General features: G+C 41.8%; 1 protein-coding gene across 5 annotated transcripts in view; it reads right to left on the bottom strand.

The window, feature by feature from the left end:
• Positions 1–1,418: 1,418 nt before the first annotated feature.
• kmt2ba (lysine (K)-specific methyltransferase 2Ba) overlaps positions 1,419–27,561 on the bottom strand; it is a 44,944-nt gene continuing 18,801 nt past the window's right edge. For 2 of the 5 annotated variants that reach the window (XM_036567206.1, XM_036567208.1), the window contains exons 11-37: positions 26,407–26,817; positions 24,386–24,499; positions 24,117–24,263; positions 22,596–22,688; positions 22,380–22,497; positions 21,253–21,366; positions 20,214–20,401; positions 19,986–20,087; positions 19,580–19,690; positions 14,356–14,432; positions 13,265–13,392; positions 12,952–13,031; positions 12,736–12,870; positions 12,420–12,578; positions 12,197–12,308; positions 11,878–11,956; positions 11,211–11,371; positions 10,883–11,041; positions 8,221–10,777; positions 8,013–8,132; positions 7,805–7,926; positions 7,552–7,686; positions 7,197–7,449; positions 6,673–6,780; positions 6,319–6,402; positions 5,825–5,954; positions 1,419–5,139 (exon numbers count right to left, since the gene is read on the bottom strand). In XM_036567206.1, coding sequence (XP_036423099.1) covers positions 4,864–5,139; positions 5,825–5,954; positions 6,319–6,402; positions 6,673–6,780; positions 7,197–7,449; positions 7,552–7,686; positions 7,805–7,926; positions 8,013–8,132; positions 8,221–10,777; positions 10,883–11,041; positions 11,211–11,371; positions 11,878–11,956; positions 12,197–12,308; positions 12,420–12,578; positions 12,736–12,870; positions 12,952–13,031; positions 13,265–13,392; positions 14,356–14,432; positions 19,580–19,690; positions 19,986–20,087; positions 20,214–20,401; positions 21,253–21,366; positions 22,380–22,497; positions 22,596–22,688; positions 24,117–24,263; positions 24,386–24,499; positions 26,407–26,817 — 6,273 coding nt within the window. In that variant the 3' untranslated portion in view covers positions 1,419–4,863. The remainder of the gene's footprint in view (positions 5,140–5,824; positions 5,955–6,318; positions 6,403–6,672; positions 6,781–7,196; positions 7,450–7,551; positions 7,687–7,804; positions 7,927–8,012; positions 8,133–8,220; positions 10,778–10,882; positions 11,042–11,210; positions 11,372–11,877; positions 11,957–12,196; positions 12,309–12,419; positions 12,579–12,735; positions 12,871–12,951; positions 13,032–13,264; positions 13,393–14,355; positions 14,433–19,579; positions 19,691–19,985; positions 20,088–20,213; positions 20,402–21,252; positions 21,367–22,379; positions 22,498–22,595; positions 22,689–24,116; positions 24,264–24,385; positions 24,500–26,406; positions 26,818–27,561) is intronic. The other 3 variants (XM_036567209.1, XM_036567210.1, XM_036567211.1) reach the window with 3 other exon arrangements.

Raw genomic sequence — 27,561 nt, 5'->3', positions numbered from 1 at the left:
GTGGAGCATTGATTGTTTAATACACAGAATAAGTGCTTCTCTTTGGGGTAGTTTCATGGGCATCCTGGTCCACTCTCTGCTCAATTTAGTTCATACCCTGTAAAGCCTGTAGAGGATGCTGCTGTGCAATGAAACCTACAGTGCCACAAGTTTTCCATATGAGAAACTGTTTACAATGTAATTTTAAAACTCTGCCTTAGACTACAGTCAGTAATTTGCATAGGAATGATCTGTCTAGGTGAAAATGTCTGAAACATTAAGATGGAATATTTGCAACATGTATCAGTTCTGATGTCACAATGGGTAAAAATGGCATGTTATTATGTAGTCAGTACAGACCAGAACGGTGGCACGGTGCCCTGTGCACAAGTAGGCTAACGGCTCCCTGAAACGATGGGATTTGAAGGGTTAGATTGATGCGATAATGGACAGAGATGTTCTTTTTAGTTTTCATTTTAATTTGGTATGCTAAAACATGGACGCTGAACATTTCTTCCACTAACTGTTCGACATCCCCTCACACTGCAGCTTGACCAGGAATAAAAACGACTGCATTGTGTCTTCATGTCTGTTAAATATAAGCATTAGAAAGTGCAGTTTAGTGAAGATTGTGATTGTAGTCTGTCTTCCTTCATTTCATCACCAAAGTGCACGTTTAAAAGAAAATGAGAGAACAAATTAATTGTTGGAACGAATTAAGAAATCGTAACCACAAATAAAACGTGCAAAATGCAAACAATTTATTTGAGAGAATGTTTATTTTTATCCTGTCCCCTCCGAGACGGAATAGTTCACCAACCAAAAATATCCAGCCAACAGTGTCCTGTGGCAACGACTGTGGAACAAAAATTTGAAAAAAATATTTATTTCATGATAAGATTTAGTATTTTTTCTTGTTAAACACTGGCACTCTGGCCAAAATGAAAAATTCAGCCATCGCTACATCTTTTGTAAATGTGTCTATTTGCCTCCTACAGCAGTGTCGCAGTAGTCTCTAGAACAGTGGTCTTAAAACCTGATCCTGGAGCGCTACCTTCGTGCAGAGCCTAGTTCCAACCACAATTTGCCACACCTACTCCAGCTAATCAACCTCTTTCCATGTCCCTGATTCAGCTGGATCACATGTAGTAGAGTTAAGTAAGGGGTCGGGCAGCTTACAGGATACAGGTTGGAACTAAACTCTGCAGGAAGGTAGCTCTTCAGGACCACGGTTTTAGAGCACAGCTCTAAAATGGGATTTTCTGGTTTAAAAACAAGGTAAAAAAACTGCATCTAATAAAATATATTAAAGTTCGGAGAAACATCTGAAAAACTCCAAGCAGTTTAGGGCAGATACCCTACCCTTACCCTTATTTCCATTAGCCTCACAGCCAAACAGCTAATGTTACTGCTAGAAAGCTGAATCTCGTCTGTCATTAAATCGCCATGGGGAAATTCTTAATAGTTTTATGGCATAATTGTAGAATGCATAGTGTAGAGAGAGAACATTGCTGGACACTGACAAAGAATACAAAATCATAAAGTCTGTAAAATGCTATGCTATGCTGTGCTACAGAATATTACATCAAATAACAAAAATGTTCTCACCATGTTGTCTGCTGGCTCCACTACCACATTACCACTCTTACCTCAGTCATGACTAGTTTGGACCCAAATTTCTGCAAAAACCATGACAAACTACATTGTAAAATGCACTACACAGTTGTGTGCAAGAATATGAACACACCCTTAACAAATTACACATATTTCTTGTGTGTAATGAAGTAAAGAACATCTGCTGCAAACTATGCAGTTACTTTATACATGTATGGCATGTATACGTTTGGGCAAATGAAAACGTCTCAAAATGACACTCATTGATGCCTCCAAAGCATGGGAAGGCCATAAAAAGATATCAAGTTAATGGGAACTGTGGAACAGTGGCAAAATCTGGAAGAACAAGAAAATTCTCAGACAGAACCACTTTTATCCCAGCCAGAAAGGCAAAGCAAAACCCCCATATGACAGCAAGGACCTGCAGGAAGGCTTAAAAGGTTTTGGTGCAGCGTTACTTGCACAAACACAATCTGCATGGAAGAGTCATCAGAAAGAAACCTTACCAGTAACCTCATCATAGTCAACATCTGAAGTATGAAAAACATCTAGATCAGGGTGTCCAAACCTTTTTCAAAGAGGGCCAGATCGGACCATGTCAAAATACTTGAGGGCTGAAATATTATTCACAAATGATTAAAAATACTGCATTTTCAAAGGATCAAAAACACAACCATGTAGAAAAATTGATAGAACAGAGTGTCTTGCTGACAATCCATCCTGAGAATTTGGTGATGACCCTTAAACATGTATCACTTTGGCACCAGAGCATAACTTTGCCCCCCCCCCCAAATATTTATTGCAACATCCATGCTTTGTTTCATGTCTATTCAGATTAATTAGTCTTTTGCCATATGAGGGACATACATTTGCTGCGACTCTTAATGAAAAAGCATTCAAATGTCCATCTCTCCAAGATCGCTGGTTCTCAATGTCAAGTTTGGGCTTTGATCTTGACTAAAGGCCACCATCAGATAAAAGGTAAAAATGCAATGTATTGGCTGCCAGGCTACTTAAAAAACACACTCTAAAACAGAAGCCACAGCCCAAATAAAATCCGGCATCTTGGTAAACCAGAGGCATTTTAAAACAAGTGCTGTGAACTGATGAGGTAAAAACTGCCTGTTAGTCTCTGATCGTATGCTAGAAGAAAAAAAGCAGCATTTGATGAAAAGAACACCTTATTAACTGGTAAGCGCTGATCTATCCTGCTTTGGGGTTATGTGGCGGCCAGCAGCACTGGAAACACTGCAGAGGTAGATGGAAGAATGAAGCACTAAATATCAGTGAAAAGCAAATGTGAAGCTTAAAAAGAAGCCTAAAAGAGTGTGGCATTTAAAATAAGACAATGATCTAAAACCTACCTCAAAATTCACCATGAACTAAAACTAAGGCTTTTGTAATGGCTCTTACAGTTACCAAACATACTGTGCATGCAAGATATCCCATAATAAGCCACAACTGCTACACATTTTATTTTTTCCCCCACTTAAGAACATCAACTATAAACTAAATGCATTTTTTTAAGTTTGTGTTCACTTCTGTTTTTACCTCAATCAACAAAAAAAAACCTTTTGCATACAACCGCACAAATAAAACTGAATTACATTCAACTGTTTTGTTGAAAAATTTTAGGATCTTTATTACATATAGAACATCATAAATAAAAAAGTGCGTAGAAAAATTTAACAGGTTCTGAAATTTTTGTACAACTATATACAAAGACGCACTGTGCTAAATAACATGGACAAGTTCCTCATGCTAAGTTAGGGACTCAATCCGTACTCTTCATGTTAAGTAAACAAAACATTCTATACAAAAACACAAGGGAGGACCTGAAGCCCACTGAAAGCAAAGGAAAAAAAATCTGCAGTCAAATTGCATAAACTCAATGCTAGTGAAAAACTGCAGCAAATTTTTTTGCTACTGTTCAATCGTATTTCACTAGCTATCATGGGTCATGCGCCACTGAGGTAGTAGATCTGCAAAGTGTCCCTGGTATGACTGGCTATGAAAGAGAGAGCAAAAGAAGAACACATGGCTATAAGAAGCATGGTCATTTCCTTCAAGTTATTTTTTTAGATTCGTCCAATTACAACAGCTGTGTTTTAAAATTTTTAGCTTTAAGTGATAATACAAGCTGGACAGCCAAATTATTTGATAAGCTTATGCTATACATGTACTACCATCTGGGTGTCAATTCTCAACTGCAACTGCAAAAAATGTATAAAAACTAGACAGAATTATTAAAAAAAAAGAACAAAAAAGAAAGAAATGAGAAGCGCACACACACACACACACACACACACACACACAATTAAAAATAAATTGCCCAGAGCAGACCTTTAAGCACCTACCATTCATATATACAGAATTTTATCTGCACATAGTTGGGATACGCAATGAACGGGGTAAAAAATAAAATTCTGTACAGGTACCCAAATGTGGAAAGCTGTAGGAAATCCAAACTTTGGAAGAGAAATCTCACACAAATTGACAGCACAGTAATCACAAGAGAAAGAAAGCTGTTTGGAAGTTTAAAAAGCAGCAGAAAAAAAAAATCTGGTACTCTGATTAGCACCATCATTTAAAATATATTCACTGAAGCCTCTGTTCACTGAAAAAACATCACTCAAAGTCCCACAAACAGGGTATAATAATTCAACTCTGATAAATACAGAGCTATACTGGTAAGGTGCTAATTGAGGACTCTCTACAGAGCTCTTCCGAATCAGTAGCAAAAATGCAAAAACACCCTTAAAACATACAAGACTGGGTTTACACTCAGCAGCCCTAGTGAACTGAAGTACTGCACTATGGCTGTAAGCAGCCATTAAGAAAACATCAGGTACAAAGCTGAAGATTTTTCACTCAATGAAAATGGGAAAGGCCATTTCACTCTATGTCCCAACAAGAATGAAATATGGCCACAGAGTTCTGAGGGACGTCTTTTTTTTAGCAACTCAATTATGAGCAAGAGGACTACAGTACTAAGGAGTGAGAGAACTGGAAAATCTGTCCATTAGATGTGCTGGTCCTTGGCCCAAAAAGGTTTCAACTTGCCCACATGCATGCCAATATGTTGAGCTGTTTGCAAAGACAAATGGTTGCTCATTGAAGCCAGTATTTCTCAAACCCAGGAAACACTGACTTAAGCTAAAATGTTTCTTTCCACACGGAATTGCCTACCTCCCTTATTTACTTCCTATCTTGCCCCTGAGTACCTTCATCCATGTTTAAGTCCTAGTTCAATCCAACCATGTTCAAATCCTAATTCAAAAAGCGTCTACATCGTCTAGCTCCACAGTTACAGTGCAGCTTGTTGCTGGCATCTTCAATGGGGAACTTGTAATCGTAGGTGAGTTCCTCCCCACGGTAGATCTTCCTCAAAGCAAATATGACGATGTGCTTCCGGCCTTCCACATTAATGACCCGCGAGTAACAGTTGGGCTCACATGAGTGGTTAATAAAACGTGCTGCATTGCCATGCATGGTGGCATCCACGACATCAAAATCATCAATACGAAACATGTAGCAGCCAATGCCCTTTGGAGAGAAAGTGAGAGACAGATACCAGGAGTAAGCAAAAGACTATCTATCAAGACATAAGAAGAAAACACACACACAGAGGTCACATTTTCCTATCCTCATGGGGAAAGAAGTGATCTCATAATGAGAACGTTTGAGGACAAACATGAGAAAATTTGGGCTGATGGTCGGAGGGAAATTAGACTTATTAGGGTGGGAATAAAGTGTGAAATATCTAAACCAATCCATCTCCTTGTGAAGTAAGAGTGCAAAATGGGGGTGAAGATGCGCTTGTCAACTGTAAAGTCCCCCCAAAAACCTCCAAATCAGCACGTAGAAGCGTCTCTCGTGTGCGGAGAACATAATATATGCAGTTAAATTAAACATAAGATCTCGCAAGTTCTGCCTACAAGGGAATCTGGGTTTTACGGCAGATTTTGCTGCAACCCAGCACAAAAAGTTTAGGAAGTTGTTCGCAGATGTGTATTCTCATTGAAAGATCACCCCTGGCCCCACAGGACTAACAATTTCCTTGAACTGTTATTAGCTAGGTGATGCAAAAGCATTTTTAAATATCAAAATAAAACTTCAAATAAACCTTCATGTAATGGTTCGGTTAGTTACAAAGATGACTGAAGGAAATAACTCAAACAGTGCTCACTATCAGAATAAGGATATTCATGAGTTCACCAACATAGCATACCTTACTGTCGTAGTATTTCTCCCGCTTGTCAGTTAAAACTGAACGAATGACATTACCAGCATACTCAATCACCATCTCTCCAGCTTCTATGTTCCTCTTGCAGAAAAGACCACGCCCATGAATGGCAGACCTAACATAAAGGAAACCACATGAGGGCACTGTTCAAATGGCCAAAATGAAAGTTATAACCATCACTACATGTGTCATTACAGCAGTAGTTTGATTTCCTGGTTTAAAGGCTAGGAAAACCCCCTTTTTTGATGTATCATCTTATAAATTCAGAAATCTTGGGGGCTGTTTGATTGTTTAATTAATAACTTCTTTAACAAGGAAAAGTGTGGTGACCAGGTGGGTTTACATGTATACACATGTATACATCAGCCTTTCGACCAGTGGCTACTAGTTAGGATTTTCTTTCCCAAAATTTGTAAGGTTATTTAAAGTCACACAATTTATTTTAAAATTTTGCAACATGCACAGTTTGGCTTCTTTACCTATAAACTCCTACGGCTTCTTTAGATGTTTTCTCAAGGTGCCTGAACCTCATTGCCATCGGTAATTCTGTACTGGTCGCACGTCTGAAAAAAGATATTTCATAGAGGACGTTGACATTAACATCAGAGGCATATTTTAGTTTAAGAATGGAGGTTAAAAGAAGGTACATAACAGGGTTCCATGGATAATTTCAGGATTGTTTACAAACTACACAGCTGAAAAATATAACTACATGCCACCAATATAAACACACTGCCACCAGATCAGTAATCCTGAAAAAAGAAGAAAAAAAAAAAGAAGAAAAAGTCATTATTTGTAAGACAATCAAAACAGTGCTAAGTCACATATCTGACCTGCTGGATTTAAGCTTAATGTCATCCTCGTCTTCATCACAGGGCCTGCTCTCAGGAAGCTGCCGATGTTGGGAAGCCAAGAAGTTGAACATGTCAAATGTGGACTTCCTGCAGGACATGGAACCAGAATTCTTTGTCACAAGACTTGACATGAATGTTCTGTGCATCAAACATACCTATCCACATGACAAATCTAGATGAAACATGTAGCAGCCCATTTCAGTGTCACACTGGAGTGCTGACCCACAGGAAAAATACCATCAGAAACAGTATTTTTGTGAGTAATAAAAGTTTAATGTTTAGCCGCTGTAAAGTCTGTTCATTCAGTAGATTTCTACAGATTTCACGCTCCTAAATCTTCACATCAAGTCCAATATTCTTTTTTTTATCTAATTGAGAATGTGGGAGGATGTAGATGAGTTCAGCTCTATCTGCTGACAACACAGCAACTAATCACAGTTCATAGTTCATATCTAAATTAGTTTACATCCAATCAACTGAGGTTTTCCATTAGTAGCTCATACCTCATGTAGACCTCAGCACGAGCACAGCCACTAGGATTTACTGGCGGCTCTTTCTCTGGTTTCTCATGCTGGTGGAAACGGAATCGGTGGCTCTGGCACTGGGGAGCGCCCTGCAGCTGCTCCAGGAGGAATAGCACAGCATCGTGGATGACACCAAGTACCCTGGCTCCACTCATTCTGCCTAGAGGCAACTGTTCGAGCCTATAGCCCGTCCGTGCCTCCTGGACACCATCCACCACTGCCCTCCACGCCACTGAGGGGAGATAATTGGGAGTAAATAAAATATAAACAAGATAGAAAAAAATGTAACTTCGAACTCCTCCTACCTAAAATAAGCTGTTAGGAAAATTCTCACCCTCAATGCTGTCTGCTTCCACACTGAAGCCATCATCGCTAGTGATTTTGAAGAGCAGGTGCGGCTGATTTTGACCAGCACATTCATTCTGCTCCTGCTTAAAGGGTGATGGAGAGTCCTCATCTGAACTCCAATCTGATGCAAAAGATGAAGATGTGACAAAACTAAACTTGCAGTTGCATGCAACATGTATGACAAGATATAGGAATTAGAAGTAGGAATACTTACAAATACATATACAACAATACAATACCTGCACAGGGAGTCCAGTCAGACAGGTCACTGTTTCTAGAGCTGACCCATTCATGAGTTTTGTCATGGATGCCCCTCTCTCCTTCCTGCGGTTCACTGGATTCACATTCTATTGGAGTAACTCTATACAAAAAAAAAAAAACATACTGAAGGTGGTCTATGCACATATACCTAATAGCTGCAAAAGTGCACATAAATCAGTAGCTAACCTTTTGTTTTCAAAGTCTTTGGCTTCAGCAGTCTTTGGTCCAGGGAGATTTTCAGCTTCTGTGTGGTCAAAGTCCAGCACGTCCTTAAAGGTTGGGGCCTTAATGCGTACCTTGTTAAATCTACAATTCAAGAAAACAATGTTTCTGAGCAATTCACCAAAACACACACTGATAAACACCAGTTTAATTCACCTCCTGTCCGACTCACCTGTTAAGTTCATCCTGAGAGCTAGAAACCGTCGGCTCTATAAAGTCAGTCTTGGATTTCTTTATGCTTGTTCGCTCTGATGCTGAAGACACCCTCTTGACTCTGACCTGAGACTTTGAACGGGACAGAATGGCAGGCTGAGTCCGGTGTTGCAGTTTCGAAGACTGTTCTACCATATCAGGAGAGTGGAGCTTGCTAAGGTATGGGTGGACCTGGAACTGGGATGGACTCAGCACACCAGGGTTTGCCATTTCTCGGTGGCTTGCCATGGCTCTCTCTATTATAGCCTGTGCGTCATCTCTCTGGTTTACTTCTGATACTGGCGAGACTGGCACAGCTGTATTGTTCAGTCTTACACCACTGTTCATTTGCACTTCTGAAAACTTTTGAGGTAGCTTCCTGATGAAAACCTTAGTAGAGGGCACAGCTCCATTGCTGTATGATACTACATGTGTGGTTGGAGCTTGGCTGGGGCTTGCTTGAGGCACAGGGGTTACCACAACTCTTGGAACAGATCTCTGAACAAGGTTACTGCTGTGGATGATCTTAGCAATTTGTCTAATGTGGCTGAAAGATGGTGAATTAGCACTAGGCAGCTGGTAAGTGTTGGTCTGTGGGTCTTTTATTAAAACCTGACCAGAACGGTTGACAAGCAAAACCTGTGGGCTGGGTAATGCACCAGTCCCACTTGATACTCTAGAAGCAGGAATGCGGATGGCAAGAGTTCGGCTCCTTGGGGCTTCCTTGGGAGAATCCAGACCATTGACTGCTACCTGAGAGGAAGCAACAACTAGGTTTTTTTGAAAAGCTGAGGCAGCTGGTGATGTGGAAACCATGTTGACAGGAACAGACAGAGGTAACGATGTGCCAGCTGGCACAGTCATCTTCACTATTCTGTGCTGTGGTATAGTCTGTGGAATGACATATCTCTTAAGATGGAGTGCACCTGGACCAGTGACTTTGCCGACACTGTTTAAAGAAGGGGCTGATACGACCTTCACTGTAGGCTCTGGCAAGACAATCTGCTCTGGCGATTTTACATCCTTGTTTACGGAGTTGACTGATGAGGAGTCAAACATATGCACTATGCTGCCATCTTTAGCAGAGACAAAATGACCCATCTCAGGATCCAACAACACTTCATTTAAATCCTCTACAGGTTCACTGTCTGCCAAAATGTCCTCTTGTCCAGCAACAAGATCAATACTTGGATCAAAAACTGGGGAAGTTGGTAACACATTTTCTATTACTGCCTCAGATACTGACTGCATTTCTTGCAGCGTTAAATCCTGTGTAGATATGCTGTCTTGTGCTGCGAATACTTCAGTGGCAGAATCAACAAGTACATCCCAACCCTCCTGTAAGGGCACTGATTCCTGTAACTCTTGCTGATCAGAAAGTTGATTTACAGCGGTTTTCTGAAAAACCTCTGGCTCAGCATGGCTCAGAATGGATTCTGGCACAAAGGACTCGACTGTGCTTGTGCAAACTAGCTCCCTTCCGGAGTTAGGAGTGATGCTCTTTGATGGCTCAGTATCCTGACTATGATAACTATTCCCTACTTCCTGAGTGTTGTCCTCTCCACTGGCTTCGCTTGCATCACTTTCTGAATCATTATCTGCTCCATCCAGCTGAGAGATGGACTGTGAGGTAGGAAGAACAGTTAGCCCTGCCTGTGCAGAGTCCTTGACAGAATCACAGACCACTACTGTGCGAGAGAAATTAAGATAATGGTCAGAGTCTCCATCAACAGAGTCTCCATCTACCTCTATCTGCCCTCCAGGGTCTGCAAGGCCAGGCAAGTCTTTTTCACTAGCACTGTATATACTGGTATCTTCATCTGAAATCCGGCCTAGCAAGCTGTTCCCCTCAGTATGTGCTCCGTGACCCTCCCTGATTTCTTGTGCTTCTGCTCCACTACCATACAGTCCACAGTGCAGTGCCACGTTCTCATTTAGCAGCGCTTCATCAAACTCCAGCTTTGCATTCAGCACAGAGGCCACAGCAACATCCGTATCAGCATCAAAGTGTGTGGAGAGCAACTCTTGATCTGACGGCAGTGGCACTGAGTTGCCATCACCAATGACAGCAATCGTGGAGATGCTGTCCTCTGGCATTCCTGCAGCATCTTCTGGCTCTAAAGAGGCAGAGAAATCTTGAGGTACCTCTGCAGATTCTTGTGGTGCGCTCCTGAAATGTTGCTGAATCCTTGGAGAGTGGCGTGGGGACAAGAAAACAGTTGAAGGGGTGCTCCCAATGGTTCCTTGTCGAGGAGAGTACGCCGAGGTAGCACTAGATGGGGAGGAAGGAGGACGCCCCCTGCGACGAGGGGATGGAGAGCTCATGAGGTTTTCAGTAGCACCAAGCGGAGAGATAGGGGAACTAAATGGAAGCGATCTGGGGTTAAGAGTCCCTCCTGAGCGCAGTTTCATTGGCACCGTGGGGGACTTTTGGGGAGGAGAAGCATTTCGACTGCGTACAGAAATCCTCTTTGACCGGCGTGTCTCATCAAGGTCACTGATGGTTAGGATATGATGGGACGTGGAAACTGCAGCCCCTATGAAGGGGAAAGCAGTTTTAAAATATGCATATAGAAAACTGCAGCTATAAAAAAACAAGATATTAAAAGCTATTTCATTAGCTGTTTGGAGAGAAAACATACCTGGGGATGGCAATGGTCTGAAAGTCCCTCCAACTGGTCTCCGGTTCTGAGGGTGCTTTGGAGTTTTAGATTCTGCTCCTGAGTCAAGTTTGGAGTTAGGGGATGGGGTGCTAGGCAGTAGATCAAGAGGACTAGTCTCAACATTAGTGGAGTCCATACCTAAAACAGAAATATTCCTAGTCATATTTATAAAATCAATGAACTGTGTTTACACTTTCATACATCACCATCTTGGACAACCGTAAGGTATTCCTTTTATAATAAAATGTTAACGATGAAAATAAAGAATCTTCATGATAAAATGAATTGAATGAATAGTATATCTTACCTTCATGAGGTTTTGGGCTGTGTGCAATGGTGCAGTTCTCTTCCTGATTTTGTGCTGAATTATGAGCTCTCATTGGCGATGACAGTTGCACATCAGTGACTTTACAAGTGTACCTGCATCGTTTTCTTGGGTCAACTGTGCTCCAATACCACCGAGTACATCTGAAAACAAATAAAAGGTTGTCAAAAATAAAGTTAATTGTTGTTGGTCTTAATTATTTATCTAAATGCTTTGTATGAAAGATCTTCATGTTCTACATTCATGTCACTGTCAACTGTAATGGATGTATCTGGGATTCAACATATAAGATAAACATTTTCAGTGTTGTGTCAGAACATCATTCCCCTAATAACAGCTTTCATGTTCTAAGTTCTACAAAAAGAAAAATGCCCCATGAGGAAAAAATTCCATAAAGATGTTGCTGCTGGGAGCATACAAACCCAATAAACACAGCCTATTAATACATTACATAATGACAAGAATTTCAACTGTCACTGTTCTTAAATAATTAAGAAAAAAGCATCTTATAAACATATGTAATATTTTGCACAATTTCTCTTAAATTACAATGAATTTTGTGTATCTTGTAAAAATATTTAAAGCAAATCTGCAGTTGTCTACATCATCATGCCTCACTACTACAAGCTTAAGAGTTACTTGTACTCACTGGTAACCCACAGGATACAGTTTCCCTGAAACTTCAGACAACTCACTCAGCACACCCAATCTGTTAATCTGTAGAGAGCCTGTAAAGAGAAAAACACATCTCTGTAGTTGTCACAAAGGAATGAGGGTGCATAAAGGAGTAAGTCTCCACATTGCAACATACTTTTTGATGCACTTAAGGTGTTAAACACACTTTAACGCTAACAAAATTTGTTAGCCAAGCCAATCTATCAGGGTACTGTGATGTGATCATGTTTACTAATAAAAACAAAGAAAGCAAATTGTTCATTATTTACACTGATACCCACTGGTTTACTTACCTATCATCACATTAACAGACTCCGGCTCCAAGCCAGTCAGAAACTTCCTGCGAAGACTTATACCCTCAAAATCTACATAGACCCGTCTGAGAACCTCAAATCCATTCATCATCTACGAAGAGGGAAAAGAAAATTGTGTTTTAGTAGTTCTTTTGAGAATATAACAACGTTAAGGTATGAAGGAGAAACAGTTCTGTGCTCAGTGCATTTCAATTCAATGAACCTTGTTGTTGATGAGGTCACGGTGTTTGTGACAGTAGACCTTCTTATCACTCTGAAAGACACAGTGGCTGGCACGAGCACACATGAAGTGGTAGTTACTCTGACAGGTTGAGAGACAGCAGCCCACTGTTGCTCCCACCTGGCTACACCGCTCACAGCGCTGTAGAGAAACGAGACAATTGTTTTAAGTGTGACCAACCAAAACTCATGCATTACTCTTTTAGAAGTTGCATTGAGAATGTAGACTTGGTTCTTTTCAGCACAGGTAAAATTAATCAGTAATTAATCTGTTAAGAACAAAACAAATTTGTATTTACCATGAACCGTCCCCTGGTTACAGCGCTGTGGACATGTAACAATGCTCCCTTGACCTCCTGCACCTCAGCTGACCAGATACAACAGTTTACATGAGCCCACTCATTTTGCCCCAAGTACAGCAGCCTGCCCGCCTCCTATGAATACAACGGAAGCAGCGATGAGACAGCTGAACACAGATGGTACAACAGCTAAAAAAGAGCAACATGAGAACTTACATTGGGTTTGGCATCACCATACTGCTGACAAAGAGAACACTGTCTTTCATCTACATCACGGCGGCTCACATTCAGAGGATCTGCAGTGCATTGGGACACAAACACAAAACACAAAGTCCTTTGAGCCATTACAGCAAAACTTCAGTGATATGCTCATTATTCAATATCATAATATACCCAACATAGAATCAATTCAGTTGAAACGAAGCTGATCGCTATCCATGCAATTAAGTAAGAAAAAGTAAAAGAAAAAAAAAAACAAAACAAAAGACTAAAGACTTGTTAAAGGATCTGGATATCGGGATATTTTTACCATGTGCTTTTAAATGAATGTTTTCTTGAGTCTCCTTTGTCCTGGTAATGGCACGGTCCTGTTCCTCCAGCCATTGGGCATAACTGTGCTCATCAGATGGTGGAATTACTGCCTCTGGGAGCATACCACTGCGGAACAAAAGGTCAATTTTATTCAAGATTTAATGCTGCTCAAGAGTACCAACACAGTGCAACATAAAATAAAGCTAAACATCTGCTTCCAATTCACTATCTGACTAACATCTAACAAATATTGTGCTAAAATTTGCGTGAAAGAAGTCTTCCCAATCCAGTCCTATACTAGTAACAACTCTTGATTTATTATCCACAGTACAGGAACACCAATATGCAGGCTTGCCTTTTACATTTGCTTTCACCTTTCATGTTTGCAGACATGCGAGTTAGAGAAAGTCATTTAAAACATTTTTCATAGGTAAATCGACTCTGTATTTGTAAGGCACTACGAAGCAGTGGTCTAGAGCCATCCAGGTGATCATTACGGCAGCATACACGGCAGCACTAAGACCCCAAAAAGCTCACTACAGCAACGGATGTATTGCCAATAGATAAACCAATAATCTCATACAGTTTAAATTATTTACTACCTTAGTTCCACCATGTAAAAATCAATAAAGCACTCTTGCTAGGAAATGGATTATCAATACAGCTGCTTGACTGCATTACTAAACCAGCTAATGATTAACTACTTACCTAATTTATTGACTCTTAGCATTTTTGCCACATACAGAGTACAAGAGTTTGTTGAAACAAGCCTACATTGGGACTTAACATTAGACACTACGCAGGGCAGTGGTTCCCAAGGCGCAGGATTAAGAAAGACTGCCCTACAGATGTCGCAAAAATAAGGTCTACAGGTCTATGAACAATCTGCAGTCCTGTGACCTTATGCAAGGCACATTTCTTTTTAGATCACACAAGGATCTCAAGACCAGCCTGAACCTGCCAGTTCAAATTCAGGCCAGGAATGCCACCACTGCTTCTGCTATCTTAATCATCAAAGACACACTTTCAGAATCACCTGATTGGCTCTTAGGCAGCATAGCTCCAACAAAAATTGACAGAAGTAAATACCTTGGGAATTCTTTCAAAAGAGGTTTCCATGTTACAGGGTCCTGACTGTTAAACCAACTGAAAGTCTGCTCCAGCAACTGCAAAGAAAATACACATGGAGAAGGAACAAGATGATATTTTCACTCATTGTGTACGAGAGAGAGAGAGAGAGAGAGAGAGAGAGAGAGAGAGAGAGAGAGAGAGAGAGAGAGCGCGAGAGAGAGAGCGAGAGAGAGAGAGCGAGAGAGAGAACTGTATTGCAGAATGACTAAAAAAAAAGCCTTTAACACAAAGCTATAGGCCTATATTAGGTCTTTTATTAGTGTGGATGCAGTGTAACTTGACAAATGTAACAGGACTTCAGAAAAATGTCATCAGAACTTCATGACAGTTTTCCTATACTTTATATTAACAATCTGTCTGAACATGAAATAATGCTGGGGTCATTTCATTACCAAATACAGTAGCAGTATTAGTCTCATCTCAAACTGTTTTCTTTCCCCAATAATCTGCACTCACTCACCACAAAGGCTTTGTTGGCTTTGAGAAGTTGTTGACAGTGGATAGTAGGGGTGCAACGATTATTCGACTTAGTCGACTAAAATCGATGACCAAATTAGTTGGCTACTAATTTAATAGTCGATTAGTTGGTGACATCATTACACGTATTTCTCACACTCACTAGGAACGTTCTGACATCACCACTCACTGGAGAGTTAGCTAACAAAAGCGCGATGACAGCCTCAAGAACAAAATCCTCAAAAGTGTGGGAGCATTTCACAGATTGTCAGTTCTGCTATTTGTAAAGCCGACCTTAGCTGGCATAGAAGCACATGCTGGAGCATCTGAGTAAGAAACACGAAGATTCATCTTGGTAAGATACGCCGCATCCCGAACCGGATACTACAACTCTAAATAGTGTGTAAAAATAGCGCATATACCATTAGAAGTGCACTCATTAGTGTAGTGTGTGAAGTACAGAAGTGTGTGGTTTGGGACACGGCGATAGTTGTGCTAGTGAGCTAGTTTGCTAATGTTAATGTTAAATTCTGTCCTACTTCATGTTATAAGCTGAGCTGTAACATTTTCTATTTCAAAATGTGCGTTCTCTAGAATCCTTAATGGAGTTGGAACAGAAAAGCAAGTAACAGAACAAAAAAGCAAGTAACTATTATTTACAACAACGCTGCTTACATTCCATATAACATTTACACTTTTAAACACTGCATTGATGTCTTAATGTCGAGGTCACCGGTGCGGTCAAATTCGGCGAACGTATGGCTCCACTCGCAAACAGTTTAAAGTAAAGCTGGTTCTCAGCGGACATACAAGGCAGCTGGATGAAGGGTTGCCGCTGAAATGAACTGTTTACACAAAATCATTAATTTAGCTGTTTATAGAAAAGTTTGCCACAAATGTTCGCCACTTTCCCATCCGCTCCATCAGAGCGCGTCTTCTCTGCAAGGGGGGAATATCCGCTCTCAGAGGAGAGCGAGACTCTCACAGGATCACGGAGAGACACTGACTTTCCTGTGATTGTAGAATTTAGTTGCGACAGAGTGTAGACAGACAGCAGAATGCACAGAGCACAGTTAATATTAAAAATTTAATTTTTTTTATTTACTTGATTAAAGGAAAACTGATTTAGTTTTGGCACAGAAGTCCAATAACAATTCACCATTCAGGTTTAGATCGGGCAGGCCGTTCTTCCCAGTCACGCCTCTCCAGGTCTCCCAGTCATTGCCAACATGAGCACTGAAGTCTCCCAGTAAGACTATGGAGTCTGTAGGCGGGACCCTTACCAGAACCCCGCCCACTTGCTCCAAGAAGGCAGAATACTCCGACCTGCTGTTTGGTGCATAAGCACACACAACAGTCAGAGTTCTCCTCTCTGCGATTTTAATTCGCATTGAGGCGACCCTCTCGTCCACCCCCAGGCCTGACTCCAGGAGTAGGTCCCAGTGACCCTCTCCCGGGCAGGGTACACAATTGTCTGTGTCCATTTTTCATAGAGGATTTTTGGATCGAGTTAGTCTGGGTCTTCACTCCAGACCCGTTCGCCCTGGGAGACCCTACCAGGAGCATACTGCTCCCGACGACTTAGCTCTGAAGATCCCTAGACCACACAAGCCCTTCTGCCTCAACAAGGCCCCGATCCAGGAAGGGCATAGATTCTCCATAACGAACACCAAGTTCGAACACAAGGATGTTCATAAGTGTACATGGTACCAGAGCTCCTTTGGTCATAGGTCAATGATCGACTTTGTTGTCGTTTCATCTGACTTGGGACCATATGTTCTGGCCACTCGGGTGAAGAGAGGTGCTGAGCTGTCAACTGATCACCATCTGGTGGTGAGTTGGATCAGATGGCAGGGAAGACTGATGGTCAGACCCGGTAGGCCCAAGCGAATAGTGAGGGTGTGCTGGGAACGACTGTCGGAGGCCCCTGTTCGGAAAGATTTTAACTCCCACCTCCGGGAGAGCTTTTCTCATGTCCCGGAGGAGGTAGGGGACATGGAGTCTGAATGGACCCTGTTCAAAACCTCCATTGTGGAAGCTGCCAGGCGTAGCTGTGGCCAAAAGCTTATTGGTGCCTGTCAGGGTGGTAACCCAAGAACCCCCTGGTGGACACCGGTGGTGAGGGAGGCCGTCAAGCTGAAGAAAGAGGCCTTTAGGGACTGGATGGCCCGAAGGACTCCCGACTCAGCAGATAGGTACCGACAGGCGAACAAGGTGGCAGCCGCAACGGTGGCAGAAGCAAAATCCAGGGCGTGGGAGGAGTTTGGAGAAGCCATGGAAAAAGACTTTCGGTCGGCCTCAAGGAGGTTCTGGACGACTGTCTGGTGACTCAGGAGCGGCTGGGGTGGCTGCGCCCAAGCTGTATTCGGCAGGGGTGGGGAAGCTCTGACTTCAAATGAGGATACTGTCGGTCGGTGGAAGGAGCACTTTGAGGAACTCCTTAATCCGGGAGATATGCCTCCCTGACGGGAGTCAGGGCCAGAGGCTTCTGGCATGTCAAGCTCCATTTCCCTGGTGGAGCTCACTGAGGTAGTTGGCAAGCTCTTCAGTGGCAAGGCACCGGGGGTGGATGAGATTCGTCCGGAGATGCTTAAGGCTCTGGGCGGCAGACCGGGGTGGTGGTCCCTATTTTTAAGAAAGGGGACCGGAGGGTGTGTGCCAACTATCGGGGTATCACACTGCTCAGCCTCCCTGGGAAAGTCTATGCCAAGGTACTAGAAAGGAGACTTCGACCGATAGTTGAACCTCGGACTGAGGAGGAACAATGCGGATTCCGTCCTGGCCGTGGAACAATGGACCAGCTTTTCACCCTCCCACGGATTGTTGATGGGGCATGGGAATTTGCCAACCCAGTCTACATGTGTTTTGTGGATTTGGAGAAGGCTTACGACCGTGGGCCAGGGTTGTTCCCTGTCTCCACTCCTGTTCGTGATATTCATGGACAGGGTGTCAAGGCGTAGCCGTGGTCAGGAGGGCATTATGTGTGGAGGCCGAAGGGTGGCATCTCTGCTATTTGCAGTCGATGTTGTTCTTTTGGCTGGATCACATGGATGCCTCCAGCGTGCACTGGAGCAGTTTGCAGCTGAGTGTGAAGCGGTTGGTATGCGGATCAGCACCTCCAAGTCTGAGTCCATGGTCTTAGCCCGGAAAAAGGATGGCATGCCCACTCCAGGTAGGGGGAAAGGACTTGCCCCGGGTGGAGGAGTTTAAGTATCTCAGGGTCTTGTTCACGAACGATGGGAAGAGGGATCGTGAGATCGACCGCAGGCTGGACAGGCGGCAGCAGTAATGCGGTCGCTGTACCGGACTGTAGTGGTGAAGAGGGAGCTGAGCCGTAAGGCGAAGCTCTCTGTTTACCCATCGGTCTACATCCCGACCCTCACCTATGGTCATGAGCTATGGGTAATGACCGAAAGAATGAGATCGCGAATACAAGTGGCGGAAATGAGCTTTCTTCGCCTAGGACGCGCTGGAGGGATTATACCTCTAGGTTGGCCTGGGAGCGGCTTGGGGTCCCCGAGAATGAGCTGGAGGAAGTTGCGGGGGACAGGGTCGTCTGGGATTCTCTGCTCTCCCAACTGCTACCGCGACCCTAGCTGGACTAAGCGGTTAACGACGATGATGATGATTTAGCTTTGTTATATTTTTTGCTGCTACTTTGCACATCCTTGGTTTTAAATTTTGACAGGAAAAATATATTGGAGTTTTATTTATCTTTTGTATTAGCAGGAAAGTTCATTAAAACAGTGAATTTTTTAATTTTCATTGTTAGCAAATGCATTAAACGAATTTTAAAAGCTGACGGCAACATAAGTGTTATTTTGAAAAATAGTGATTCATAATCCAAATAAGCAATTATTTGTTTCAGTAATCGATAGATTATCAAACTAGTCGTTTGTTGCAGCCCTAGTGAACAGTCATGTTATCCTGCTATGTTTTTACTAGCCAGCTGTTATCACTAACTGTTTAAGCTTCTAGTATATTTTTGTGCAGCTTGGCCAGAGTGGCATGCCAATCAGAGGATGTACAAAATACTAGGGATGTGCATGGGTACTCTGCTAACTGTTCAAGGTGCAGGCGATTATTCAAATGCATGATCTGCAATCAATGTTTGGGTACTTCATTTCATTACTGGAAAACAGAGAAAACAGTGTCACTCTACTAATGAACAGCTGAGAGTTTCACAGATTATCTTCTTGTGTGGCTTGTTAGTTCATTTAATTTTGTTAATGAAATGATGTGTTTCATTCATATTATGTCACTGCTTAGGATATGCAAATGTGGGTCATTTCAGGATGCAGGTTTCTTCACACTAAAGACACGTATAAGTCATTTTGCCATACAAATGACAACCTTCCAGCAGAAACATCAAATCTCAGCAAAAACCTGAAATTGATTTTGTATGAGGCTTGTATGTGAACACAGTCTAACGTGAGCAATTTGAAGTTAACACTTAAAACAGTGGCATGCTTTTTATAATGTGTGCAGAGAACTGAAATAAGAAATCAGAATGCACAAAACAATTTGGTTATTGTAAACACCTTAACACTTTCTAAGGATTCCTGAAAAGAACTGATGGAAGATACCCATCCCTAGTCACAACTAACAGGCAAACTGCTTGGATAAGTCAGTTGCACTGTGGCACTTAACAAAGCTGCACTACCAGGAGCTAGAAAAGGAATGATCATAGCATTTGTGTTCCCAAATTTCTTGACTTGAAATCTACCCTTAGATAGAAGATCTTGGCCTGGGCAGTGGGCCTCTGCTCCTCTGGAAGACGTTCTTCTTCCTGCAGCCTCTGCATTAACAACCTCACCACATCCTCATGAAACATTTTCTGTTCAGAAAGAACAGAGCAGAATTCAGACCAAAATATAATCAGCAGTGCCAGAAGATCCCATAAAATCAGTCGTGTGAAATATGTTGTGGTTGTTGGAACCACAGATAAACATATTAGACATGATGCTAAACTCTGTGGTGCAGCCAGGACTCAAGTGTAACACCAGCAATTTAGGCTAAATAAGATCCCCATAACATTACAATTGCAAGTTGAACAACGGAGAGTGTTCAGCTGATGGAAACTGCTACTTAAGACCTTTCATGCAGGAATGGATTTAGATGACCTGACTCACCAGTGTAGTGTAAAGACCTTCTTCAAGCTTCCTCTCCACAGCGCGAAGATCACAGACCGTCTTTCTGTCCTTTATGCTCTCAGCATCAGGAAAAGCTTCAGACTATTCAGATACAGACATAACAGTATACCAGTAAACAAACCCACTGCTATCACCAGCTATTATGGATTAATAAGTAGATAGGAGACCACCTCAAAGGGAAGGGAAAAAAATGGTGGCGAACTTTACCTGTGAGCACATACGGAGGTGGCAGGTGGTTGGAGCGTTCAGTAAGCCACTCATAACCTTCTCCAGACCGTCCCTTAGCACGTCCTGCACCACCTCCTGCCAGCCACTGGGGTGACTCTTACTGCATGCTGCACAAGAAAACACCAGACTCTTCCCTCGCAGCCTGCGTAGGAGCTCATACAAGTCATCTGAGGGGCAGGTGTGGGTAAAAGAAAGTGAGCAAGAGAGATCTGGGCAACAGAAAGATCAGAAACAAAATATAATTGTGGAAAATGCTGAAAGATGTTTAACACAAATGTCAGTATGTCACTACAGTATAACATGGGCTGGGTATCGCCAGCAACGTGATCTGATACGTATTATGATACAAGTATCATGATTTGAGAGACAGACAGGAAGAAGAATGTAACTTTCGCACTTTTAACACATACTCATGTGTGAGAGTCTGTGGCTGTAAAATTATCAGTAAACAACAAAATGTTCACTACATGTGTTGGATCACATGCTGCTCAGTCTAGTTTGCAACTTACCGCTCAACAAACACATCACCAAGATGCTAATGGTTAAGCACTAACCACATCAGCTACAAACTAACACCTCATCACATCCATGGACTAAAGCACTTCTGTGAAAGTGAAACTAACTCAAATACACAACTAAGAAGGATCATAACAGTTAAGAAAGGATACTCATATCATTCACGCACACAACGGCACACTAAACTATTCACTTCAGACTTGAAGACATTTTATGCAAATAACCACTGATCCCATTAAGAAACTTTGGAAACATTTTCTTTAATGCAGTTTTTCAGTGTGAAAGTTAGGACACAAGGCCTTGCTTTCTCCAGCCAAACCCAGGGTGCCAAAGAAGACATTGCTATTTCAGTTCACTTCGTTTTGTTACAGAGCATCATAACATATAACATGTAACATCCATGACATAGTAGCTATATGTAACAGCATAACTATTAGATAACTGTAATATCTGTCTAACATATTAAATAATGCAGCAAGACTTTTCTGGCCCAAACACTAACCTGTGAGACCCTCACACTTTGGATGTACCCAATGGGCACATCGAGCACACTGCATCATCTTGCTGTCAAACTCATGTTCTTGGTAGCATTTGAGACACACTGTGCAGAAGTTACCTGCAAAATCATGGAAAAAAAAAATTACAAAACATCAACATAATGCCACCAACAAAAGGGCATATTAACAGTAAGAACATACACAGACTAGCCCCTGCACAGCGTTAGAGGCGCCGCAACCATCATTTCTGGTGTGTGCACCCTCGCGCCACTTGTGCGTCAAGTGTAAACCTAGCTTGACTCACAGTGAAAAAGCTAGTCACACAGGTCTTGTGAGAGGCAGCAGCAGTGTGTTTTTCCTCTTATATTTGGCTTGTTAATTCATCTTCTCCAGTGTTCCAATGTCAAAACATCTACCTGAGGTAGCCAAAATTACTAAAAACATTAGTGAAGCTAGTCCAGGTGCAGATACATTTGTTTCAATCTTCGTGCTTTTGGCGATCTGGACTCTTTAGTGCTTCAAACGTGATGAGATGACTAACCGCATGGGGGGAAAGTCCAGGAAATTCCAAGATTTTTCCAGCACCTATTTTCCATGACTTTTCCAGGCCCGGAAAACCAAATTTCTATATTACATGACTTTTCCAGGATTTTCATGATTGTACAAACCCCGTAACTTACACTACTGTTTGTTCAAAATAAATGAAAAAAAAAAACATAGCCTTATGTATTTGGAGGTTTTTTGTTGCTTTTTTCCCCCACCGTTGTACTGAACTCATACTGAACCATGATATCCAAACCGCGGAGTAAATGGAACCATGACTTCTATGTACTGTTCACCCCTAACTGGGAGTGTATCTATTGCCTACCTCATACCTGGCTTAACTACCACACACTTAGCCTTCCCACTGAGAGTGAATAATATCCAGCAACTTAGTCACTTGTGGTAACTTTTGGTGAACATGCAATACAAAGTTTCACAAGCCCAGGTAAGCTAAACATGATTATGTGACTATCCTAATCCAAAGTAATTGTCTAAAAAAAATGTTATCGCCACCAAAAAGGAACTAATTGCAAAGCAGGAAAAATATTAGTTTGGAAGTTTTGATTATTACTGTAGCGAAAGGCAGTACCTTGGCTGTGGAGGTTGCTGCATTGTGGGCAGAGATTTAACTCATGATTCCAGGCCATGTCCCATGACTTCCCTGGGGTCACCCCACAGCTCTTACACCGAATACACATCATACACACCTACGCAGAAGAAAAATGCACACAACAATGCAATACATACTTCAATTTCACCAATATGTACATGTGGATGCACAAATTAGAAAGCAGCTCAAACTTACCCAAGGAGTGTTACACTTGGCTGGTTTGGGATATGTGGGTCCTAGACAGGAAGGGTGGTAGCAGTACAAGCACCTTTTACACTGCAAAACCGGCTACGAAAAACAGAAACAGGCATAATGACAGCAATCTGTTTTGCATTAAAGTTCTCTGCATTTGAAATAGTACACATTAGTTTGTACACTTTTTTGTAATACTATTAACTGTTCAGCATTTCTTAGTCACACTTCAACTGCTTCAAAATAAAACTATTATTATTATTATTGTTATTATCCTGCCTTCTGCCAAATGACAGCTGGGATAGGCTCCAGCACCCCACCGCAACCCAGAAGGATAAGCGGTTTAGATGATGTATGTATGTATGTATTATTGTTATTATTATTATTATTATTATTCTCCCATCCAGAAAAAGCAATAATTATTCCAAAGGCTATAGGCCTAATTCGCTAACCAGCATTCTATAACTTGGACACAAAGCAAGGTCCATAAACAAACATTTTGCTGAGCTTGGTGTGGAAGAACTTGACTAGCCTGCACTGAGCCCAGACCTCAGCAACACTCAAGGAACGCAGACGGTAAGCCAAATATACTGAAAAACATTCCCAAAATAGCAAAGAGCGGACCAAAATGGTTTTGGAATGAGCATTAGTATTTGAAATGCTATCAATTTTTTTGATATTGCCCAGGCCTACAATGCACGAAACAAGTAACCTATCCTACAACTACAGTTCACAATTAAGCTTATGCAAAGCTATCAGTTCATAAGTGAGGCTAAAATTTTAGTGTCATGGTCATTATAAAGAAATTAAGATACTTTCTCATACAGCACAGGAAACAAACATCGCTAGGCTCAATTGTCCTCTGTTTTGAAGTAAATGGAAGAAACCTTTGATAGGAACGAGAACCAACATAATGTGTTACAGAGATGTGAGCTTTTCCAACTGGTTGTCATCTAATCTTGTCACTGCTTATTTGCATGAAGCTGACTTGAGCCTTATCACACTACTCACACTGGCTATGATTGTTATGCTGCCAACTCTTGCCAGTGAATGACTTCCAGCTGCTGGAACACGACAGCCGCTTCTTGTAAATGTGTGGCCAGGATGAAAGGCTGCATAGGAGTGTATTGCAAGCAACGCAGTATGACACAGATGCAGTCTTGGAAATGACTCATGGGCAGCTTTTTTTTTAGTACTGGATAAACAGGTGTGCAACGAAGTAGCAAAGATGCTGATCACTGCCCCAAAGCCTAGTGACGAGTTACACGATTACATGCATTCTTTTTTTTTTTTTTTTAATGAGGTCTTACCCTAAGATGCAAGTACTAGCGGAACCATTAGAGTGTTTAGAGGCACACATGAAACAATCATTTTAAGAGAGCCTCTGAAAATTGGAAATGTTTTCTTAAGAGAAATGCTGGAATATTGGACTACTACAAGCTTTTCGTACTAGACATACTAAACCAAAGATGAAATTGGTTGCAATAAAATCAATTAAGCAGTAACGAAAGGTCATGCTGGTACCTTTCCATGTTTGCTCTTACGGTCGCAGACATGGCAGTATTTGCAGCGCCTACAACACCAGTTCTCTTTGTTGTCTTTCTGTGGACGGTCGTCCACTGGAAGACAGAAGCGGTGGAAGGGCTCACAGCACATCTGACAAAAAATCATCTGCAAAAGAAACAAATTCACATATATAATTCTTATATATTCTTAAATTCTTATATATAAAAATGACAGGGTGCTATCAATTATGTAATTATTCCATTCCTGGGCTGATTATTTACTCTTACCTCATGATGGCCTTTACTAGCACAGAGCAGACACACATACTCTGGTGCGACTGGAACTGATGTGAGAATACTCAAACCCCCCATCGCCCAAACATTCTGAATGTTGCAGTCCTCCTGAAAAAGAGGGAGAGAAAACATTTGTAAGCCTTTCAAAATATTTCTGGTATAAAAAAATATAAAAATGTACATGACTGCACTGTATAATAGTAATTTAGAGGTTTAGGAGGTTTTAAAAAGCTTGTTTAAGCCTTAGAAGCTGAGTTCTCTCCTTTGTTGATGAAGTGCCGACTTTTTGTCAGAGAAATATATTTCAACTGTTTCTGGACCCCAAAAGAGACTAGCCTATTTAGCGATAACAGCTGCAGTATCTGTGCCCACTCAGTCACGTTCTTAACAATGTGTCCTTGGCAATGAGCCTCCATTAAGGCATTCGTGTTTTGGAACAGCAAAGTATTCCATAACACTCTTGCCCAACAATACAAGTAAAACATGTTAAAACATCTGTTAAAAAATCAAGAACTGTTAATCCTGTACATTTTCTGCGTCTTCCCACGATAAACACAATGAATACTAGGGTTGGGCAGTAGGACAGTAATACAGTGCACTGCAGTATGTTAAAACAATAAAGGTATTTTAAAATTATGATGTGTAAAATTATATTTCCACATCTGAACGGATAAATAATCCCATTTATATTTTAGAGTGGAATTTAGTAAACATTAAAAGTCGTTCGCATTATCAGTTTTAGTGGGTTGTGGGTCAAGACTGTGGTGTTGTCCTATCATGGAGACTAAGATAATTGCTAACAGCTAACCCCAAGAGACTGGCTTTTACTTCCACTCTTTTCTCCCTCTTTAATTGATTATAATCTGATGTCTGCTCCTTTGACAACAACCTGGGCTAACTTACCCCAAGCAGAAATTCACTACACTGGAGATGAGGGAATCAGTGTGTTTTGTGTCTGTACACCGCGTTCTGTATTTATGTACATACCAGCACAACAGTTTTAACAAAACTAACACCTTAAAAAAAATAATAAATAAATAAATCAACCAGTATGTTGCTCACTACCAGCTACAGTGTTAACCGTGAAGTGAAAAATGAGTTGTTACATTAGTAACGTAACGAGAGCTCAAAAGGCTGAGCAGCAGTGGCAGAGGGTGGGGTGGATATTGTGAGACTGTGGACATTTGAATCACAGTTTTGGTCTTGGTTTTAGAATCATTACACCCCTACTTTCCTCTATGTGGGTGTCTCACTTTAGCATTAACCAGCCTGAGCTGTGGAGTGACAAGTTTTGCCTGCAAACTAAGCTATCTCCCAAACACCACTGAACAGGTTCGGTTTTTAATTACTATTTTTAATCATCTAAACTTGTGTCAGTGCTTTAGTTAGTGAGAATCCAAAATGTTCTGTGGTGAGCAGAGCTGTTAACACTTACCAGCTTCTCTCTCCTAGTTACTAGCACCGTTTGACGTTTATCAGTTCTTGGATAGATTTGACATTTACTAAATGATGGCTTGAAAATCATGCACTATGTTCACTTATTTGATGACCAGGTAAGCAAAGTACTCCTTGTTTCAATTTTGAAATTACATAAGATGAGACAGCAAAAAGCGTTATATAGTCTTATACATCACTTGCGTTACTTTCGACACCCTCCCCGGCCGCCTTCCACCATCCCCCACCTCCGCAACCAGGTTACTCTGCTCCTTTTTTTTTTTTTGTTAAAACAGTGAATAATTTTAAAATGTGCTGTCTGGATGTTAACAACACAGACACATTTAAAAAATGTAAAGAATATTTCATACCTTCTGTTAAACAAAAAAGGCCACGCACATAACTTCAAATTCAAATTGTAAACAGATCCTCTACCATTCATAAATGCAAATGTTGTGCTGAGCAAAAATTCAGATTTTAATATACAGTTATGTGCTTCTGTTACCATCAGTGCTAAACGCAATTTATAAAGGTTGAATCAAACGTTCTTGAGACCGCTTGGGTGCCAGCCTTGCTCTGACCTTGAAGTCTACCCGGATTTTGGGCGTTGACTCTTGTGCCTGTGGCTCCCGCTGGGTGAAGCCGTTGGCCAGCGCGGCCAGAACGCTAGGCGGCGTGTGCTCCGCTGAGCTCTGGGAACGAGTAAGACAGTGGAGGTCAGTAAGGGCTTGCTCCTGTGCTCCCTCCTTTTCCACCTGCTCCCCTCCATCTGCCTTCTCTTCCTGTGCTTTTTTGGCATCAGGCTGGCGTGACGCTGCCGTCACGGACAATTCGGCCGCTCGCACCACACTAAGCGGCAGCCTCTGCAGCCGCAGCTGGAGCTTCAGCTTGAGCTTTAGAGACGGGCTTCCAGTAGGAGTGGGGGGGTTGTTGGGTGTAGACGGTGATGGCTCTCTGGGCTTCAGGGCCTGTGAGGAAGGGCAATGCTGAAGCTGGGAGAGTAGGAGAACGAGGGGAAAATGGGGAGGAAGGGGGCGTTAAAGCAAGACTGCAAGATGACCACAGCAAAGGCGCAACGCAGAGCAGGCGAGCAGGTGAAGAGGAGGACGAGCATTTGCTTTAGAAGACAAGAGAGCATGAAGGAAGATTAGGTGGGAAAAGACAGAAGAAGAGAATTCCAACAAATTGCCCAACAGTTAATTAAAGATGCCAAGCTAACAGATTACATGCAGGGTTAGACCGCAGCTGTGGGGAAAAAGAGGAAAAATATTATTGCATTCTACAAAGAACCGAAGCCGAAAGAGCCCACAGGCCTACAGTTTTAAGAAGCACCTGGTGAACAAACCTGAACAGGCACCCTGTTAAAGAGCTTCAGACACTCTTCCACAATCAGAACCACATCTAATGTTTTAGTCCATAGCACTAATCAGCACAAACTCATCAAGTAACCCCTAACAGAAACTTTTGTTATGCTAGGCTTCTAATTAAATAAATCATTAGATGAATGGTAATTTGTTTACTATACAATTGTTTTGAATGTGGCAGACACCTTGATATGTTCAGATTACATGTAACTAGAGTGTGGGAGCGCAGTGGGAAAGGAAAGACACTCTGCGTGTCTAAGAAACTGGAGCTTGTTTGACTAAATTGCATTACCACAATAACATACCATATACAATTAAAACCATGGTATACAGAATTAGCGAATACCAGCATGTTCTATTCCAAAGTAACGT

The sequence above is a fragment of the Colossoma macropomum genome, unplaced genomic scaffold (genome assembly GCF_904425465.1).
Source record: "Colossoma macropomum unplaced genomic scaffold, Colossoma_macropomum, whole genome shotgun sequence".
NCBI lineage: Eukaryota > Metazoa > Chordata > Actinopteri > Characiformes > Serrasalmidae > Colossoma > Colossoma macropomum.
This window is presented reverse-complemented; position numbering and strand designations above follow the sequence as displayed.